Source organism: Bombina bombina, chromosome 3 (assembly GCF_027579735.1).
Source record: "Bombina bombina isolate aBomBom1 chromosome 3, aBomBom1.pri, whole genome shotgun sequence".
NCBI classification, from domain to species: Eukaryota; Metazoa; Chordata; class Amphibia; order Anura; family Bombinatoridae; genus Bombina; species Bombina bombina.
The window spans coordinates 526,224,840-526,246,704 of NC_069501.1; the positions used below are offsets into that span (position 1 = coordinate 526,224,840).

Genomic DNA, 21,865 nt, shown 5'->3' on the forward strand with positions numbered 1-21,865 from the left:
TTTTTAGGAGTTTAGCTGTTCTATCACCTCCTCTAGCATCTTTTACTATCCTTTCAATTCCCAGAAAGGAAAAATAACCAGTGCCTATGCCATGTTGGCGAAAATGTTTCGGCACCGGGGTCCTGGCTTCTTTTTCAGTTAGAGATAGTAAATGCTCCCTAATGCGGTCTTTTAGCGGGCGTGTTGTAATGCCTATGTATTGCTGGAAGCAAAATTGGCACGTAATGAGGTATATCACATGTTGAGATGTACAATCTATTCTCTGTTTAATTATATAGGTTTCATTGGTATTGGTTGAGGTGAAAGTATGGATTTTATCAGTAAAATCACAACTTTTACAAGGCCTACGGCCACATTTAAATGAGCCTGGGTTAAGACTCAACCAATTGGTTTGGGTTTGCATTTTCTCTGAAAAATTTTTGTTAGTTAAACCACCAATTGATGGTGCTTTTTTTGCTACAAATTTTATTCCTTTAGAGACAACCTGTTTCAATATGTCATCACTCTTCAGTATAGTAAGATTATTCTTGATGACATTACAGATTTTGTAATATTGCCTACTAAACTGGGTAGAGAAAACAATATTTTCCCTGCTTTGTGTTTTATCTTTTCTATGAAACAAAGTATATCTCTGCATTTTTTCTACTTCCTTGTTAATTTGGTCAAGTTTAAATTTGTTCTAACCCTTTTTCTCAAGCCTGACTGTTAATTCATTAGCTTCTAGCTTATACATCTCTAAGTTCAAGCAATTTCTGCAGAGCCTCAAGTATTGGCCTTTGGGTATGCCCTTCTTTAGATGGGGGACATGGCATGAATCAGCTCTTAAGATGGTATTTTTTGACGTAGGTTTTCTATATGTAGATGTGGTTATATCTAAATTAAGTAAGTCAGCTCTGAGTTTCAAATCTAAATAGTCTATGGACTGGGTGTCACTCTTGTGTGTAAAGACTAGATTGAATTGGTTGTTGTTAATGTAAGTCATAAATTGTTCAATAGTATGTTCATATTGTGTTCTATCCCAGATGATTATGAGGTCATCAATAAAGCGACCATATAATTTGATGTTATTCTTAAATGGGAACTCCGGTGAAAAAATAAGACAAAATTCCATCCAGCCCATGTAAATATTGGCATAAGCCTGGGCAAAATTTAGCCCCCATGGCTGTGCCACGTTTTTGTAAATAGTAATCACCCTCATGTACAAAATAATTATGTTTTAGTAAAAACTCTGTGGTTTCTACTATAAATGTGATGAAACCAATGTCAAAATCTGTGTGTCTAAGTAGCATTTCATTAAGTGCTATGAGGCCTGTTGTATGGGGTATGCTTGAATAAAGAGCAGCTACATATATTGTGAGCCAGGTATAGTCACAATTCCATTTTACATTACTGAGTTGTTGGATTAAGTGACCGCTGTCTTTAATATAACCTGGTAGGGATTGAACAATGGATTATAATATGTGGTCTAGCCAGCCTCCCAATCTTTCACATAGGGATCCTTGGCTGGCCACAATTGGTCTCCCCAGTGGTTTAATGTGGCTTTTGTGGATTTTTGGGACAACTCTAAAACTAGGTATGATAGGGGCTTCAATCAGGATGAAAGATGTAAGTTCATCCGTCATGTAGCCCATTTCCCTAGCTGTGTCTAAGTGACTTTTCAATCTGTTACTAAATGATATAGTGGGGTTAAAAGTTAATTTCATGTATTGGTCATGATCCGCTAATTGTTTATGTATTTCATCAAGATAATCAATGGTATTGAGGAGGACAATTACCCCCCCCCCCTGTCCGCCTTAGTAATGACTATATTAGGGTTATCTTGCAGTTCCTTGAGTGTTTTCTCTCATTGTAACTCAAATTGTCTCTGACTTTACATGTTGTGGTGGAGTGGAGTGACTTAATGAGATCAGTTAGTTCCTTTTCTACTGATCTCTGAAAAAGATCTATTAAATGGTCACGTGCATTAACTGGATAAAAGTGTGATTTAGCCTTAAATGGATACTGCTGAAAAGTGCTTTGGGAGTGCCCAGTTGAGCGGAATGTGTTTTGTTGGAGTGAAGTAAGGGTGGTGAGATCAGTGAGATCTGAAAATAAAAGCCCTATAGTATTAGGGGGTGTGTCAGTAATAGCAGGAACCTGTGATTGTGTATCAGTGCCAAAAAAAAATGTTTTTTCAATACAACTTTTCTCACAAATGTATTAGTGTCTAAAAGGGTGCTAAATAAATCAAAATCTGTTGTAGGTGCAAAAGTTAATCCTTTATTAAGTAAGTTAATATGGTGGGGTGATAGAGTGAAGTCAGAGAGATTTATTGTTGCTATTTCTTCATGTTTTTCCTGACCCTGCTGGGGTATCTATATGTATTTTCCCCTTTCTTAGGAGTGCTAGTTTGCTGGGGTAGCTTAACAAGAGATTTCAAGTTTTTTCTCTCAGTTGATGTATTACTGGATGTAGTCGCTACTGCTTCTAACTCTTCATTAGTGGTTTCCATTGTTTCACCATCTATATTATCAGTATCTATACAGTACTGGAGAAGTTGACTTTTCTTGGCGTCTGGTTCTTAGTGTGTTGAGACTTACTTTTGTCTTTGTTCTTTTGACTATTTTTATGGGTACCTCTCCATGAATTCTGCCAAGAATATACTATATCTAAATCATAGTCTTTCTTGTCTCTGTTGTATTTCTGTACCTTTCTATCTGACAGTGTGGTATCTAATTGGTCAATAGTGGTATCTAATTGAGATTTATAGTCAATATATTTTTGTGTGGTTTCAAAGATCTTTAACTTGTCAAAGATTTTATTAATTTCCAATAATATGATATCCCTCTTTTCTTTTTTTGTGTCTGAGGAGTTGCTTCATGCATATGATGGAGCAATTGGTTAAGTTGGTATTCCACTCCTCCATAAATACAGGGTTGTCTAAAGCAAAAGAGGGGTATTTGTGCATACAAAGTCCTCTAGGGACTTTGTTCTCAGAAATATAAAGATCTAAAAACTCAATGTCCCACCATAAGTTTGTTTCTTTATATCTTAATTTTTCTAAACTAGAAAAAACAGTGTCTAAATTGTCTTCCTTAATAGATTCTAAGACTTCACTGTGACCTCTAAGTGCTGTTGTCATAATTTGTTTCCTTTTTTGTTCATCTATTACCCCTGTGGTAGTAAGTATGGTAGCCATATTAGGAATACAAAATAAACCAGTAGCAAAATGCAAAGTAATATGGTCTGCTAATACAAAGTATAATGTCCAGCAACAAAGTAATTAAGCTGCCAAACCTGAACACTGGGAATAAAAATGACAAAAGTGTGTTCAGGAAAAAGTCCTCCTTGGTTTCTTCAAAAGTATATGTAAGAATCCTCAAAAGTGGGGTGTGTACAATCCCGACTATTTGTATGTAAGGGGACAAACAGTTAATATGCTTGTAGTGTCCACAACAATGGATGCCAATATAGTTCCTGTATAAGGCAGTCCGCTTCAGCCTAAGTGTCAGGGGTGATATTGTGTACACAAGGTCAAAAGGTGCCGTCGACTCTTACCCTCCACTGGTCTGGTGGGGTGCCTGGACACGCTGCTGTACTTCCTCTCGGATAGGCGATGAGACCCTTCCCGGGAGGGTGCAGTATGCATGTCCTTCCTGGCGTGCAAAGAGATCTGGCTTCGTGAGAATGTACTACCTAGTGCGTCACCCCTGACGTTGATAGGCTCATGTGAGTAACAGGACACAGAGGAGTGGAGTGTGAGCCCGGGAATCGGGATCCAAGTTGGGATAGCAGCAACTGAGCAGAAATGCAAAGCGGTATGCCCAACCGCTGGCAGAAAAACTTATAAGGAAAAGATGCGCTGACTCAAAGGTAGAAATGCTGGATAACAAAAGGTTTATTTGCAGTCCAAAATCAGTAACAAGTGAATTAGGTCACAGTCAGGAACGCCTGACGTGTTTTGCGCATGCGTGGATGCACTTCTTCGGAGGCTAGTTAGAATGGGACTGTGAAAGCTTTTTAAACTGTGTTTGCACCAATCCTAGAGAAGCAATGGTATGGGCCAATCAGTGTGGCGTCACCGAACCACAGCACAACGTGCCAAATGTTAAACCCTCACTGTAATTGCAAGGAAGGTTAATAATAAATGTTGGTTCAGAGAGGTCACAATGTGGTACTCTAAACAAAAAACAATAATAATGATAATAATAATGACACATATGAGTAAGTAAGACTAACATAAAATGTACTGGAAATATACAGTACCTTGGCTAGAAAAAAATAAGAGTAAAAAATAAATAAATAACAATGAATAAAATACAAATACAAACTATACAAAAAATAATGCAAAAAATAATAATGATATGTATAAAAACAATAATAAATAAATAAACATCAATAAGTAAATGAATCCTAAATTCATTACGTATCAAAAAGAGTGGTCTGTCAATCTGTGTGCCAGGTTAATGAGCCATATGAACAAAATATATTTCTAAGTAGAAAGCGGCCAAATGGCAACTTAAAAACCTGCCCAACAGAGTCAGACCACAATGATGAGACTGGAGAATGGGATAAATATAATTTGTGTTCAACAGTTATATAATAAGAACAGCTAAACTCCTAAAAAGAGAAGTGTTCTGGATAGTCAAATTGAATACCAGACATCCCCATGGTATTAACAAACGCCTAGATGTGGATTTATATGTGTAGATCTCTTTTAGATCTGCAATATGGGGGTGTATATTGGAATACCCATGGTTCCTCCCTAATACTAGTTTGGGCCTAACATTTGAGACATTCCTAGTAGCCAACTTAGTAGACCCAGCATATAGGGTATTCAGTATAATATTTAACACTTTATACATATCAGTTCTCCCCCCCCCCCCCGCTACACTATATTTCATGTCTCAATAGTTACATATATATCTATATACATCATAGTCTACTATAGCTAAATACAATATAGGTTTCCATGGGGCCTAGTTATCAAGCCGTCTACTTTACCTGCCTTCACCAGCCCAATACGCCCGCCTAAGCTCGCCTACCATCGCCGCCGCGGACCTGCAAAATTTCACCTAAGTTATCAATAAATATCAATAAATATGTCAAAAAGCCACGCACCAAGTACGGGGCGATGAGCAGCAGACTGTGAGAGTTATCACTCATCCGATCTCGCTGCTCTTCCGCTTTTTGACAGTTTTATTGCTAGCCTGTCACTAAGCACCCACACTAACTACACTGTTCTACCACCTATACCGGCCCCCCACAACTAAATATTAACCCCTAAACCGCCGCTCCTAGACCCCGCCGCAACTCTTATAAATGTATTAACCCCTAAACCACCGCTCCCGGACACCGCCGCCACCTACATAATACCTATTAACCCCTATCCTGCCCCCCCTATACCGCCGCCACCTATAATAAATTTATTAACCCCTATCCTGCGGATCCCGGACCTCGCTGCAACTAAATAAATAGTTTAACCCCTAAACCGCCGCTCCCGGACCCCGCCGCAACCTATATTAAACTTATTAACCCCTAATCTGCCCCCCTACACCGTCGCCACCTATAATAAATTTATTAACCCCTATCCTGCCCCCCCTATACCGACGCCACTGTAAATTATTAACCCCTAAACCTAAGTCTAACACTAACCCTAACACCCCCCTAACTTAAATATTAATTAAATAAATCTAAATAAAATTTCTCTTATTAACTAAATTATTCCTATTTAAACTAAATACTTACCTTTAAAATAAACCCTAATATAGCTACAATATAAATAATAATTATATTGTAGCTATCTTAGGATTTATTTTTATTTTACAGGCAACTTTCAATTTATTTTAACTAGGTACAATAGCTATTAAATAGTTATTAACTATTTAATAGCTACCTAGCTAAAATAAAGAGAAATTAACCTGTAAAATAAAAACTAACCTAAGTTACAATTACACCTAACACTACACTATCATTAAATAAATGAATCCTATTTAAAACTAAATACTTACCTGTAAAATAAACCCTAAGATAGCTACAATATAATTAATAATTACATTGTAGCTATTTTAGGGTTTATATTTATTTTACAGTTAACTTTGTATTTATTTTAACTAGGTAGAATAGTTATTAAATAGTTATTAACTATTTAATAACTACCTAGCTAAAAGAAATACAAAATTACCTGTAAAATAAATCCTAACCTAAGTTACAATTAAACCTAACACTACACTATCATTAAATAAATGAAATAAATTAAATACAAATACCTACAAATAAATACACTAACTAAAGTACAAAAAAATAAAAAAAGAACTAAGCCCCCTAATAAAATAACAAAGCCCCCCAAAATAAAAAAAATGCCCTACCCTATTCTACATTTAAAAGATACCAGCTCTATTACCTTACCAGCCCTTAAAAGGGCCTTTTGCGGGGCATGCCCCAAAGAAAACAGCTCTTTTGCCTGTAAAATAAAAATACAACCCCCCCAATATTAAAACCCACCACCCACACACCCCTACTCTAACCCACCCAAACCCCCCTTAAAAAAACCTAACACCCCTTCATCTGTACACGACACCATTCAGCTCACTACACGGAAAGAACTCTATACATAATTTGCGGCTATGAACTACAGCTTATCCTACATAGCGACTAAACACTACCGCACATAGGATCAGAGAATTCTTGAACCTTGTGACATTAGTCCTGTCTAGAGGCTTTATAATTGTGTAGATTGCACCATATTGATTAGCTGAGGGATCTTCTTTGCATGCCTACTGACCTCCTATCAGTTAAATCTCCTCTTTACTTCCAGTACCTACAGAAGCTACCAGATAACGCTGCAAGACAGTATTTGTTTGAAGTACAACCTCACCTAGCACTGATTTACACACCGAAGTTGGCTGGGTATGAGGTCACCAGAGATAAGGAGCTGATCAATAATACATATATCATATAAGTCTACAGTAGGACACCCACACCCAAGACCCCAGATTCATCTATATAAAAGAATACTGAGATATACTTGGGACTCAGAGAGGAGCAGACACAGAAGATTACTTGACTCTTTACTCACATAAATCAGCCTGCAGATTTAGACTTTTCTATTTCCCTTACAACCTGTAACCCCAGCTTGTGCCCCACACGGAGCAATACAGTGCAGTCATTTATTCCTACACTTGTGTATGCATCTTCTTGCTGACCACACTTAGTTTACCTTGATTTCCATCAGCCAGCAAAACACAAACCACAGTAGCAGCATCTCCACGTGGGTTTTATATGCAGTATGATTGCTTCATAGCTATCCACCCAATATCTTTATTACAGCTGTGGACACCAAAAAACATTCCTGCATATTGAGCAAACCTCAGCTGCTCTACAATAAATAAACTAAGTCACTCGACACATAAATTGAAGCTTGCAGGGCAATGCACTACCCGTGTTGAAAATATTTAATTTGCCGCAACAAGCTGCTGATACTGCAGAGAGGGGGAAAAGGGATGCAATAATAAGGAAAGGAGAGTCACCTGCAACAACTCTCTCTCTGCTCACCATTCTATACATCTTTTGTGTGTGTGGGCTGCTGAATGGTTTTCTCTCCCCTCCATTTCCTACTGACTGAAAAATCAGCAGGTCATACCCCAACTCCCTTTCCCGACTACGTCCAGTGAGGACAGCTTCCCTGGGGGAGAGAGAACGTCTAACAACCATTTTAGCTATTCTTCTGAGTGCTTGACAAAGATCTAGAGAAAGTCAATAAAGAAGATGTAGCTGCCAAAGGCACACTGTGCTGGGACACTCTGACATGGATAACTATAACTAACCCTATATCCATTATTGCATCACTTGCAGTGTCATCGCTTTTCACATATTTCTACCATAAAGATGATATATTTGCAGAAATGCTCATACAAGTTGTGAGAGGCGTGACACCCATTATCTACTAAATATCTCTGGAGAGAGTGAGAGGAGATAGAGAGGGCGCAGAAGTGACTTAGCACACCCTAATATCCAGTAGAGGTTCGGGGAAACTGGAACTTCTCCAAAGTAGGGAAAAAGAAAGTTGGAAGCACCTGTTGGAAACTTAAAGAAAAAACAAAAAAACAAAACAAAAAAAAAAAAACCCGCAAAAATAAAAGTAGTTAAAAACAGCTGATTTATCACCGTACACACTATGGCTACAAGAAAAGGACCTAAGGGAGACAAGAGTCTAAAACCCTTATCAGTGGACACTTTTTTTAAAGCCTCCAAAATCGCCAAATCTCAGGAAACCGCCCAGGCGGAAATTGAGGAAGATATGGAATCTGAAAATGAGGAGGAATCTGCAGAACACATCCCCGTTACTAAAGCAGACCTGCAGGGTCTAGTGTCCAAACAGGACATAGCTTCTAACTTCGAGAAACTGTGGGAAAAGATGGATAGCTTCCAAACTACAGTCACTAATAGTCTCACGGATATCAAAACAGAAATACTAGAGTTGGGATCCCGAGTAGACTCCCTGGAAACAATCACAGAGGAAATGGGAGAGGAAATTACAGCAGTCTCACAGACTCTTGACTCCCACAACCAACACATACAAGATCTAGAAGAAAAAATTGAAGATCTGGAGAATCGAAGCAGGCGCTCTAACATTAGACTCAAAGGTATCCCTGAGTCCATTGGAGCAGAAGATTTACACAGTTATCTCCAGCAATTATTCCATGCTATATTGGGAGGACCGATGGACTCTGAGTGCCCAATAGAAAGAGCACATAGGGCCCTCAAAGCGAAGCCCAAACCAGACCAACCACCAAGGGATGTCATAATTAAACTTCTACGGTTCCCTGATAGAGAAAGGATTCTATTGGCTGCAAGAAACAACCCCACATTCAAGTTCCAGGGCAACATTATCCAGTTTTTTCAAGACCTTTGCATTAAAACATTACAGAGAAGATATGCGCTGAAACCTCTCACTCTTCTGCTAAGGAAAAACAACATCCCCTACAGATGGGGCTTCCCTTTCGCGCTGCAAGTGATGCGAAATGGCAAAATGCTTAATATTAAAACCGCTGATGAGATCCCGGAAATCTGTAAGCTCCTGGACTTAGAACCTCCAGACATCTCAAGAGAGGATTCGACATCTGCTTCTTCTGCCATGCCGTCATTGAAGGCAAAACCCCAAAGATCAAAATGGAAGAGGGTGATAAATAAAAAGAAATCTAAAACATGAGACATCCAGGTAATCAGTGAATGTCTTGGACAAGAACACCTATCCTTTTTCTTGCATTTTGTGGTCTGCCCTTGGACCTAGAGGTCAATGAATGTGACCAGAAAGCTGAATAAGCCTTGAATTCACAGATGGGGACTGGGACTCCTCACTTAGTGTAAGTGATGCAAACTTGTAATTCCATGTCGGAATTGCACAGTACAAATTTTATGTGCTGGTTTCGATATAATTGCAATCAATTGTTTAGTTGTTATTTACTGTTGTGTTGTTATATTTGTTTGTTTATACTGTTAATACCTAAATGCACGCATTGTTGTACAAAATTACTATGCTCATCTTGTGGAAATGCTCTACAGGGTTATAGGACCAAAAAGAAACAGTTAGAGGGGCAGAGGAGGAATAGAGAGGTTTATAGACTTCTACTTTCAAGGTATAAATTTAGATTCCGAGGCTTAGAGAGAGATATGCCGCCCGGGGTCCCTGATGCCAAAGGTAGGATTGAGAGGAAATGTTGGTACAAAAATTGCGATGACTGTCCCTAAGATAGTTTTGATCTCGCATAATGCGAGAGGTCTAAACACTGATGTCAAAAGGAGGACAGCCATGTCACATTACAGACGACTGAGGGCCAACGTTATTTATCTTCAGGAGACACATTTCCTGAAAAATACTATCCCAAAATATTGGGCAAGAGACTACTCAAAGCAGTATCACTCTGCCTTAGACTCCAAAAAAAGAGGGGTTTCTATCTTAATACACTCATCATTGCCCTTTAAACATAGAGAGACTATTTCAGATAAGGAAGGTAGATACCTTTTGGTCTTTGGGAGTTTGGGGAACACAGAGATTATTCTATGCAACATATACGCCCCAAATGAACAACAAGATAAATTCTTTGCTGTTATTTCAAATTTGTTGACTGACTGGTCTAGATTAAGAATAATTCTGGCGGGGGACTTTAACATTGACCTGCAATCACTGACTGGACAAACAAGTACCCAACAGTCTAAGAAAAAACAGAGACAGAAAAGTACTGCTAAACACATTCTAGACACCCTGGCTCAACATACACTACAAGACACTTGGCGGGTAATGCATGAAGGGTTGGGAGACACTACTTTTTATTCTGCATCGCACGACAGCTACTCAAAAATAGACTACGTATTTACTAGCCAGATATTACAGCCAGCAATACACTCCTTAGATATTCACCCATGTGTCTGGTCAGACCATTCTCTGACTGTGCTTACATTGGGAAATTTCACAGACCCCAAGAGAACTAGGATATGGACATATGATGCATCAAGCACCAAACATCCACTCGTTAAGAGCAGGATTTTACATAGCATACAAGAGTACTGGAAAATTAATGTTGGGACCACAGAAAACACGGCTATGCCCTGGGCAGCACATAAGGCGGTGATCAGAGGGGTCCTAATCAAAGAAAAGACACTATATAAAAAAAAGAACAACGACCTTATTAACCAACTGAACACTGAAATTGCCACATTAGAAACATTGCATAAATTGAACCACTCTAGAGCCACACTTACTAAGCTAGTTGAAAAAAAGCAAACCCTACAATCTATATTGAACGAGCATTCCATAAAAGCTGCACATAGACTGAAAACGAATTATTTTATTTTTGCCAATAAACCTGACAAATATTTAGCAAAAAAACTTAGAGACAACTACCAATCCCTTTCTATTCCATGCATCCAGACACCGACTGGCCAGACTACCACTCACCCACAAGACATCGTTGACACGTTTGCCAAGTTCTATCAGCTGTTATATGATGGCACGAAAGTGCAACATAACCCAGAGACAAAGGAGGCTTTTAACTCTTTTGTGGACAAGGCGAACTTGCCAGGGATAACTGAAGAAGACAGAACTAATCTAAATGCTGAGATCACAAGGGCTGAAGTGATAGCAGCTATAAAAGATCTTAAGCCTGGGAAGGCCCCGGGACCTGATGGATTCCCGGGGGAGTACTATAAGGCGTTTAGGGAAGTCCTAGTGCCGCATTTGATAACGTTTGCAAATCACATTATGAAAGGGGGACAAATACCAGAGGAACTCCTTAGAGCCAAAATTGTAGTTATACCAAAACAAGGAAAAAATCCTAACTTATGTAGCAGCTATAGGCCCATCTCCCTCATCAATCAAGATGTTAAGATAGTGACAAAAATCCTGGCCAACCGACTTAAACATATTCTACCCAGTATTATTCACCCTGACCAAGTGGGATTCATTAAAGATAGGGAAGCTCCTGATAATATTCGCAGAATGGTATCGATAATAGATTTTTTACGAGATAGAAAAATGCCTTCTCTGGTCCTCTCACTGGATGCGGAGAAGGCATTTGATAGGGTCGACTGGAAATACATGATAGATCTTTTGTCACGCCTGGGGTTTGAGGGCAATTTCCTGAAGGCGATTCAAGGGTTATATTCCAGGCCCACGGCATTTGTTCGGGCGATAGGGCACCAATCAGACAATTTCCAAATACTTAATGGCACTAGACAAGGCTGTCCGCTCTCACCTCTGATCTTTGCCATATGCATTGAACCATTGGCAGCATATATACGCAACTGCCCTGATATAACCGGCCTAGAGGTAGGAAAATTCCATCATAAAATCACCTTATTTGCGGATGATGTGCTGCTGACTATTTCTAAACCTCTACACTCACTACCATATGTATATCAAGCAATACAGCAGTTTTCTCAAATATCAGGATATAAAATTAATATAGACAAATGTGAGGCGCTTCCCCTTTTTATCCCTAAACATACTATCAAATCGATAGAAGCAAACTTTGACTTTAATTGGGCTCCAGATGGGTTGAAATATCTAGGCATCAAGTTAATGCCACACTCCTCGAAGCTTTATGAAGCAAACTATACCCCTTTATTTAAAGTGATTAGATCTGATCTGGGAAAATGGAAGAAAATGGGTTTTTCTTGGTATGGGAGACTATCTGCGATAAAAATGACGATTTTGCCTAGAATACTATACTTATTCAGGGTGCTCCCGATCAAAATTAATACTGCAGAAATAGCTAGCCTTCAGAGAGACATACATAACTTCCTAAGAGATAATAAGCACCCGAGAATACCCCACACTATCTTAAACAGACACAGGCAACTGGGAGGGATAGGTGTCCCCAATCTACTTGATTACTATAGGGCAGCAAGACTGGCCCAAGATTCCCTCTTAAGCAGGAGACAGGAGGACGTAATATGGCCTCTTTTAGAGGCAGAGATGATGGGACAGGAGACTCCGGATGGCATCCTTTGGTGTAAAGAGCTGCTTAGTGGACACGCCATATACCAAAACAAAATCACACTACTCTCTAGACAACAGTGGCCAACCTCACGAAATATGGAAAGAATTCTCCCCTTGCGCTCAAAGGTACTACCCTTGAAATACATTGTTAATGGAGAATTTAAATATCACATTAGAAAGTGGGAAAACAAAGGGCTATATAGGGTAGCAGACATATATTCCCAGGGTACTCTGTTGACTTTCACCCAACTTCAGCAGAAACTTGAGCCTCTTCCATTGCCATGGTTTTTATACCTCCAAGTAGTATCAGCTACACGTACATACATGGACAAATCCCCGACACACACTAAACAATCTGAGCTTGAACACCTCTGCACGGCGTCCACTCGTCCCAAGAGAGCAATATCTAGGTTATACATTTCAATCCAGGAATCTAAAAGTGATTCTAAAACAACAATAATGACAAAATGGGAAGTAGACATAGATAAAGAATTAGAATGGGATAGATGGCAAGAGATATTGCACCAAACCTGTAAGGGCCTCATTGGTGCTGATTTGAGAGAAAATGCATTAAAGACGTCTTTCAGATGGTACTTAACCCCAACTAAGACGGCCCATATGGGAAAAGGGAGTTCTAAATTCTGTTACAGAGGGTGCAGAGAAGTAGGGTCATATCTACACATGTGGTGGGAATGTCCCAAAGTATATCAAGTATGGCAAGAGCTGTCTTCACTACTGGAAAGAGTGTTGGGCGAGCGGATTAATCTCACCCCCGCTCAGGCTCTGTTGCATGAGCACATTCCTAGACTGAATAAACACATTAATACGTTTATTAGAATACTGTGCACCACAACCAGGATAGTGATCGCCAAATACTGGAAGACGGAGGTACCGTCATGGTTAGAGGTAACAGCTAGAATTAAATTGGTGTACTCGATGTATGAATCAGCAGCACAAATTCAAGACACAGAGGCCCAATTTCAGAAAGTCTGGTTTTATTGGATGCTGGCAGGGGAGAATAGCCTGACTTCGGTGGTAGCGGAAGGGGAGGTGGAGCGGAGAGAAGTGAGAGGTAGTGTTCAAGGGGAGAGTAGAGGTGGTGAGGAACAAAGCTAGCTGCTAAATTTAGGAGCAAGACAAGATGAGTAAACAATTAATTGAAATCTTAAAATTACAAAATACAACGCTGAAATGTTAAGGTGTAAGTTGGAATCGTGCATTGATTATTGTTTTTATGTTTACATAGTTTTAGTTTTAAGTTATTGTTATTGAGGCTGGGAATCTACGTAGACTATGCCTTCTGTACATTACATGCTCCCCAAGCAAATAATATATGATGGGCTTCACTGAGAAAATGTTTGAGGGATCATGTGTTTATGTTTAAAATACACACTCCTGTTTGAAATTGTGCAGCACACTGCACATAGTGAAAGGGACTAATCTCATCAAAACAAACATATGGAAACCTGTTTGCTGACCTCTGAAGTAGCTTTATATAGTAGCTTAGGTGCATTTTCAAGTAAAGAAGAGACTTTTTGAAATTAGAAGTGCTATTGAAAGACATTCTTTTTGAAATGTGATTATTGTTCCCTAAGATCTGATGTTCTCTAATGATTGAAAGTCTGTACCTTTTCATTCTTTTTTTTTTTTGTGATGTTATTGATGGAGAAGTGTGATTAATAAAAATTTATTTCAATTAAAAAAACCTAACACTACCCCCCTGAAGATCTTCCTACCTTGAGTCGTCTTCACTCAGCCGAGCCGAATTCTTCATCTAATCCGGGCAATGTCTTCATCCAAGTGGGGGCTGAAGAGGTCCATCATCCAGCTGAAGTCTTCATCCAAACGGGGGCTGAAGAGGTCCATCATCTGGCTGAAGTCTTCATCCAAGCGGGGGCTGAAGAGGTCTTCCATCCAGCTGAAGTCTTCTATCAAGCGGCATCTTCAATCTTCTTTCTTCCGGCTCCATCTTCATCCTGCCGACGCGGAACATCCTTCCTCCATGACAAACTCCCGACGAATGAAGGTTCCTTTAAATGACGTCATCCAAGATGGCGTCCCTCGAATTCCGATTGGCTGATAGGAATTAAGGTAGGAATAATCTTCAATCCGATTGGCTGATCCAATCAGCCAATCAGATTGAGCTTGCATTCTATTGGCTGTTCCGATCAGCCAATAGAATGCGAGCTCAATCTGATTGGCTGATTGGATCAGCCAATCGGATTGAACTTGAATCTGATTGGCTGATTCCATCAGCCAAACAGATTATTCCTACCTTAATTCCGATTGGCTGATAGAATCCTATCAGCCAATCGGAATTCGAGGGATGCTATCTTGGATGACGTCATTTAAAGGAACCTTCATTTGTCGGGAGTTCGTCGTGGAGGAAGGATGTTCCGTGTCGGCGGGATGAAGATGGAGCCGGAAGAAAGAAGATTGAAGATGCCGCTTGATAGAAGACTTCAGCCGGATGGAAGACCTCTTCAGCCCCCGCTTGGATGAAGACTTCAGCCGGATGATGGACCTCTTCAGCCCCCGCTTGGATGAAGACATCGCCTGGATTGGATGAAGAATTCGGCTCGGCTGAGTGAAGACAACTCAAGGTAGGAAGATCTTCAGGGGGGTAGTGTTAGGTTTTTTTAAGGGGGGTTTGGGTGGGTTAGAGTAGGGGGTGTGTGGGTGGTGGTTTTTAATGTTGAGGGGGTTGTATTTTTATTTTACAGGAAAAAGAGCTGTTTTCTTTGGGGCATGCCCCGCAAAAGGCCCTTTTAAGGGCTGGTAAGGTAATAGAGCTGGTATCTTTTAAATGTAGAATAGGGTAGGGCATTTTTTTATTTTGGGGGGCTTTGTTATTTTATTAGGGGGCTTAGAGTAGGTGTAATTAGCTTAAAAGTGTTGTAATATTTTTATAATGTTTGTAAATTATTTTTTTATTTTTTGTAACAGTTCTTTTTTTATTTTTTGTACTTTAGTTAGTGTATTTATTTGTATTTATTTGTAGGAATTTGTATTTAATTTATTTAATGATAGTGTAGGGTTAGGTTTAATTGTAACTTAGGTTAGGATTTATTTTACTGGTAATTTTGTATTTCTTTTAGCTAGGTAGTTATTAAATAGTTAATAACTATTTAATAACTATTGTACCTAGTTAAAATAAATACAAAGTTACCTGTAAAATAAATATAAACCCTAAAATAGCAACAATGTAATTATTAATTACATTGTAGCTATCTTAGGGTTTATTTTACAGGTAAGTATTTAGTTTTAAATAGGAATAATTTATTTAATGATAGTGTAGTGTTAGGTGTAATTGTAACTTAGGTTAGTTTTTATTTTACAGGTAAATTTGTCTTTATTTTAACTAGGTAGCTATTAAATAGTTAATAACTATTCAATAGCTATTGTACCTTGTTAAAATAAATTGAAAGTTGCCTGTAAAATAAAAATAAATCCAAAAATAGCTACAATGTAACTATTAGTTATATTGTAGATAGTTTAGGGTTTATTTTACAGGTAAGTATTTAGCTTTAAATAGGAATAATTTAGTTAATAAGAGTTAATTTATTTTGTTAGATTTAAATTAGATTTAATTTAGGGGGGTGTTAGGGTTAGACTTAGCTTTAGGGGTTAATAATTTTATTATAGGTTGTGGCGGTATAGGGGGGGCAGGATAGGGGTTAATAAAAATATTATAGGTGGCGACGGTGTAGGGGGGGCAGATTAGGGTTTAATAAGTTTAATATAGGTGGCGGCGGGGTCCGGGAGCGGTGGTTTAGGGGTTAAACTATTTATTTAGTTGCAGCGGGGTCCAGGAGCGGCAGGATAGGGGTTAATACATTTATTAGGGGTGGCGGCGGTATAGGGGGGGCAGGATAGGGGTTAATAGGTATTATGTAGGTGGCGGCGGTGTCCGGGAGCGGTGGTTTAGGTGTTAATACATTTATAAGAGTTGCGGCGGGGTCTAGGAGCGGAGGTTTAGGGGTTAATATTTAGATTTCCTAGAGTTGTGGCGGGGTCCGGGAGCGGCGGTTTAGGGGTTAAAATGTTCAATATAGGTGGCGGCGGTGTAGGGGGCAGATTAGGGGTGCTTAGACTCGGGGTACATGTTAGGGTGTTAGGTGTACACACTTCCCATAGGAATCAATGGGATTTCAGGCAGCAGCAAACTTGAACTTTCGCTATGGTCTGACTCCCATTGATTCCTATGGGATCCGCCACCAACCTTTTGTTATCCAGCATTTCTACCTTTGAGTCAGCGCATCTTTTCCTTTCAAGTATATTTAAGCCTTGGTCATTACAACTCCAAAACAGGGTTAGGACCACTAGAAATGTGTTAGCTACTGACCTATTTTCCTCTTAAACATAGCCATTAAATTGTGTGCAAAGGTCTGTGCCTCCTAACAAAATAGGATATTGTTCTCCTTGGTCAGCCACGATCAGATGTGTTTTACATTAGGTCAAGAAATACCAGACAACACCTGCAGCCTTGTCAATATCTTCTTGGAAGTCAAACACTTTGGTTTAACATGGATTATTAGAAACAGCCTTAAACTGTGAGATAAAATACCCCCCATCCCAACTATTTCTATGAGATAGGTTTAGTTTTTTTGTGTTATTGTGCCATAAAACCTGTTAGTGTTGTATTTTGTTTTTTACTTGAAGTAAACAATGGAGTAACTGTTTAGGAGCAACTCCTGGTATTTGACATGTTTATTTATTCTGATATATGCAATGTAAAATAGATATGATATACCTTTATACATTTATGTTTGGCAAATTATTTATTAAGGGATGGAAAGATCAAAACTGAAATTTGCATGGGTGCTTTTCATTTCTAAATAGAAGCATTTCCCTAATATACTTCCATTATTAAAAATGCTTCTACCAAAATGCATTACTGTTTTTCAGCAGCATATGCACATATGCTGTGAGGGCCCATACACCAGTATTCAAACATTACACCTTCTTGGAGAGTCACAGTTTGTATGACGCAATGTAAAGGGACATTCTGGTCAAAATGTAAATGCAGATAGATGAATTACATAGTTAAACGACCAGTCAATACAGTAGATTTGCATAATCAACAAATGCATGATAAGAAGACAATGCAGACACACTTAGTCTGAACTTCAAATGAGTAGTAGATTTTTGTTAAATAAATTGCCAAGTTATGTCTATTTACACTCCCCCTGTATCATGTGACAGCCATCAGCCAATCACAAATGCATATACGTATAGGCTGTGAATTCTTGCACATGCTCAGTAGGAGTTGGTTACTCAAAAAGTGTAAATATATTTTGTTAATGGAAGTAAATTGGAAAGTTGTTTAAAAGGACATGCTGTATCTGAATCATGAAGTTTAATTTTGAATTGAGTGTCCCTTTAAATAGAAACATATTTGCAATATACATGTACTGGCAGAAATGCTTCTAGTAAAAGTTATCACAGTTTTAGTTTTAACATTTTTCTATGCATGTGCATGTGAAGAATAGCTAGATATTTTCAGTGCACCAGCATTATACATACTGCAGCTGCTCAGAGCACCAGTGGAGGTGGTATCATGTCAGCAATTAACAAATTGTGTCATTGCTAGATGTTACAAGCACCTTAGGTTCTCTGAGCAATTGCTGTGTTCCAAATGCTGATGCACGGTGCATACTTAAACTGCTATAGCTTTTATTGGAAACATGTTGCTAATACACGTATATTGCAAAAATGCTTCTATTCAAAACTGAAATGTATTCATGTGTATTCCAATTTTTCCTGGAATGTTCCTTTAAGTCTTCACAGACACAACACACACTACCGCCATCTCTCTGAGTTTAAATACTGGCCCATACTACATATGTGCGTATGTCACTGATATAAACAGTAATAACTTTTACTAAAAGCCTTTTACTAATGAGAGTATATTGCAAAAATCCTTCTATTTCAAATTGAAATGCTCTCATATACATTATAATTTTGATCTTTCTATCCCTTTAATGTTTATTTTAAAGCAAAACATGATATAAAAATAGCTTTAAAAGAATATATAAGAATTTGAAGCACCCTCCTTATAATCAGATGCTGTTTAATTCAGTTGTCTGTTAGTGAAAGTCCCCCCCAACATATTTGACCAGGGTGATTGACAAGCCATGTTCTTGCACCATTGATTGCATTGGAGGTGCCTATGGTGTTGCACGAGCATCCTCCCATACAATACATATAAGCAGTGAATGCTGCCTGCTAATTGTGATACCAGATGGACAGGTTCCCTATTTGCCAACCTTGTTCATCAGGAGAATAACAAATCTGTCCTTATGTAAACCGCATGTGGTGAAGCAAATTTCTACAAAAAAAAAACATTTTAATTCTTTTGTTTGTGTGTGTTTAATGAGTCACTCATACTTACACAGATATATGCACAGACTTCATTAAATAAAACATAAATCTGTTTTTTTTTCCCCCTAAAAATAAAGCGAGTTCCTATTTAACTGTATGAAACTGTTTCTTTACAGAACATTCATGGCAGCGTATAGTGACGAAAAACTGACAACTCTAATAACAATTGATGAGGCTTTTCCACTGGGGAAAGTAATCTATCTACAATTGAATGCTGAAGTTTACAACAAACAGTCATTTAAATTGAGAGTAGAAAGTTGTGTTGCTACACCAGATGGCAACGTAAACAATGAAAACAGTGTGTATCTGCTGAGGAATGGGTAAGTATATTAAGTACTTTAATACTCTGCTACTCATAATTACTTATTATAGTACATAATGAATGTTGTTCTCTCTGACATTCTATGGTAAAGACTGGAATTTAGTCATTTACCTTGCAGTGCCCTAGCAGTCACTAAAAACCATAAAAAAACAGTAAATCTTTCAGTAGTTATTTAAATGAATATTAAACCCATTTTTTTATTGGTTCAGACCCTAGGTAGCACTTGCTGATTGGTGACTACATTTAGCCACCAATCAGCAAGCACTACCCAGGTTCTGAACCAAAATGGTCCAAATCCTAAGCTTAGATTCCTGCTTTTCACATAAATATAGCAAGAGAACGAAAAACTATTGATAATAGGAGTAAATTAGAAAGTTGCTTAAAATTGCATGCTCTATCTGAATCCTGAAAAAAAATTAAGGTTTAGTACCCCTTTAATTATTTTTTAAAAACTCACTAAGACAAAAGAAAACTCATGACAGTCAGTTTCTCGTTCTAACAATAATTTAACAATAGCTTTTATCAATGCAATGTGGCTCTTTTCTCAGATGTCTACCCTTTCTATACTTGGTCCAGAAGAGCTGCAAAATAAAGAGATATGCTACATACAGAAATGTCCCCACAAACATAGTACTTTTGCTTGCTACTTTTAAGTAGAAATACTATTCTACTGTCAAATCATTTTTGTCCAACACCAAAGTTCCATTCTCAGCACAATAATTTGCAAGTCACTTCTAAAATAAAAACTAAAATGAATGCTTCTACCACACCAGCTGATCACAAACCATAAAGGTCAGTCAATGCAGACCTACAAACCCCAACTCAGCTTCTTTACACCTGCTACACGAGATGGAGTATTTCTACTCATACTTCCACCAACCTTCCTTCTTGATCCTATTTCCTTAAACCTGCTGCCTCTTTTCGAACTACTTTTACGCCAACCCTCACACCCATATTCAATCCCTTCATTAAAACAGGCAAATGGCCATAATCCTGTAAACATGCAGTCACACCAAGGTTAACAGATTTCCTATGAACAAGTTACCTTCTAATTCCGCTGTAATATTTTTGTCCCCAGCACTCACTAAGGTGGTAATCAATTTGCTTAGTGGCAATTGTTATTTCCCCTGCTAATTCTTCTTTGTCTATCTGAAGCATTTGACACTGTTTGCTGCCTTCTATTCTTTCAAAGACTTTTGTATGTACTGACATAATGCTTTTATGGTTTTTAACACTGTATCTGTATCTTTTTCTATCCTTGTTTGTGTCACCAGCAAACTATGCACTGACTTATTGATTGTTGATGTCTTAAAGAGACAAGAAACCCCAAAATGTTCTTTCATAATTTGGATAGAACATTCAATTTTAAACAACTTTCCAATTTACTTCTATTATCAAATTTGCTTCATTATCTTATTATCCTTTTGCTGAAGGAACAGCAAGCATTGCACAACTGGCAGCTAGCTGAAAACATCTAGTTAGGCAATCACAAAAGACAAATGTGTGCAGGCACCAATCAGCTCCCACTAGTGTAGGATATGTGTGTATTCTTTTTCAACAAGGGATACCAATGAGCGAAGCACATTTGAAAATAGAAGTTAAAAAGAATAAAAGAATTTAAAAGTGTCTTAAATTGACATACTGTATCTGAATCAAGCAAGTTTAATTTTGACTTTCCTATCCCTTTAATGTTACGAAAAGCTCAACATTGTTTTTTAAATTGAACTCATCCTCACCCTCATTTTGTCTCCTAACCCCACCCGCAAAATCTCTAAAATTGTTAACAACTCAATCATCACTTCAGCTCGATTGCTGCCTTGCAACATATTTGACCCACAACATTAATAGAGACATTGGCATCTATTTATCAAGCCGTCAACCGCAAATACGCTGGAATTCTGCAGCGTATTTGTGGCGAGCCTGATTCTCCTTAGTTATCAACCCCTACAGACCGGCAAAAGTACAATTTTGTGACATAACATATGATCCACCGGACTCAGTCCTACACAGATCAATGCTTACGTCATTACAGATGTTCCGAATGCAAATTCGGCACTATCTGACTACTTTTGCTAGTTATCAATTTTCTACCAGGTACGCTCGCCACTATTCCGGCCCAGCGTACCTGGTTTTCAATCAGCCGCCCTGGAGGTGGCGGATGCCATAGGAATCAATGGGAGTCTGAAAGCAGCGAAAGCTTATGTTCGCGGCTGCCCGATATCCCATTGATTCCTATGGGAAAGTTTACACCTAACACCCTAACATGTACCCCGAGTCTAAACACCTCTAATATGCCCCCCACACACCACCGCCACCTATATTATACTTATTAACCCCTAATCTGCCCACCCTACACCGCCGCCACCTACATTATACATATTAAACCCTAATCTGCCGCCCCTACACCGCTTCCATCTACATTATACTTATTAACCCCTAATGTGCCACCCCCTACACCGCCGCCACTATGTTAAATTTATTAACCCCTAAACCTAAGTCTAACCCTAACCCTAACACTCACTAACTTAAATATAATTTAAATAAATCTAAATAAATATTCCTATCATTAAATAAATTATTCCTATTTAAAACTAAATACTTACCTATAAAATAAACCCTACGCTAGCTGCAATATAACTAATAGTTACATTACAGCTATCTTAGGGTTTATTTGTATTTTA

At 38.4% G+C, this 21,865-nt stretch overlaps 1 protein-coding gene across 1 annotated transcript in view; it reads left to right on the top strand.

Moving 5' to 3' along the window:
- Positions 1 to 21,865, top strand: part of LOC128653573 (uncharacterized) — a 261,458-nt gene that overhangs the window by 57,106 nt on the left and 182,487 nt on the right. The window contains exon 7 of the mRNA XM_053706954.1: positions 18,979 to 19,182. Coding sequence (XP_053562929.1) covers positions 18,979 to 19,182 — 204 coding nt within the window. The remainder of the gene's footprint in view (positions 1 to 18,978; positions 19,183 to 21,865) is intronic.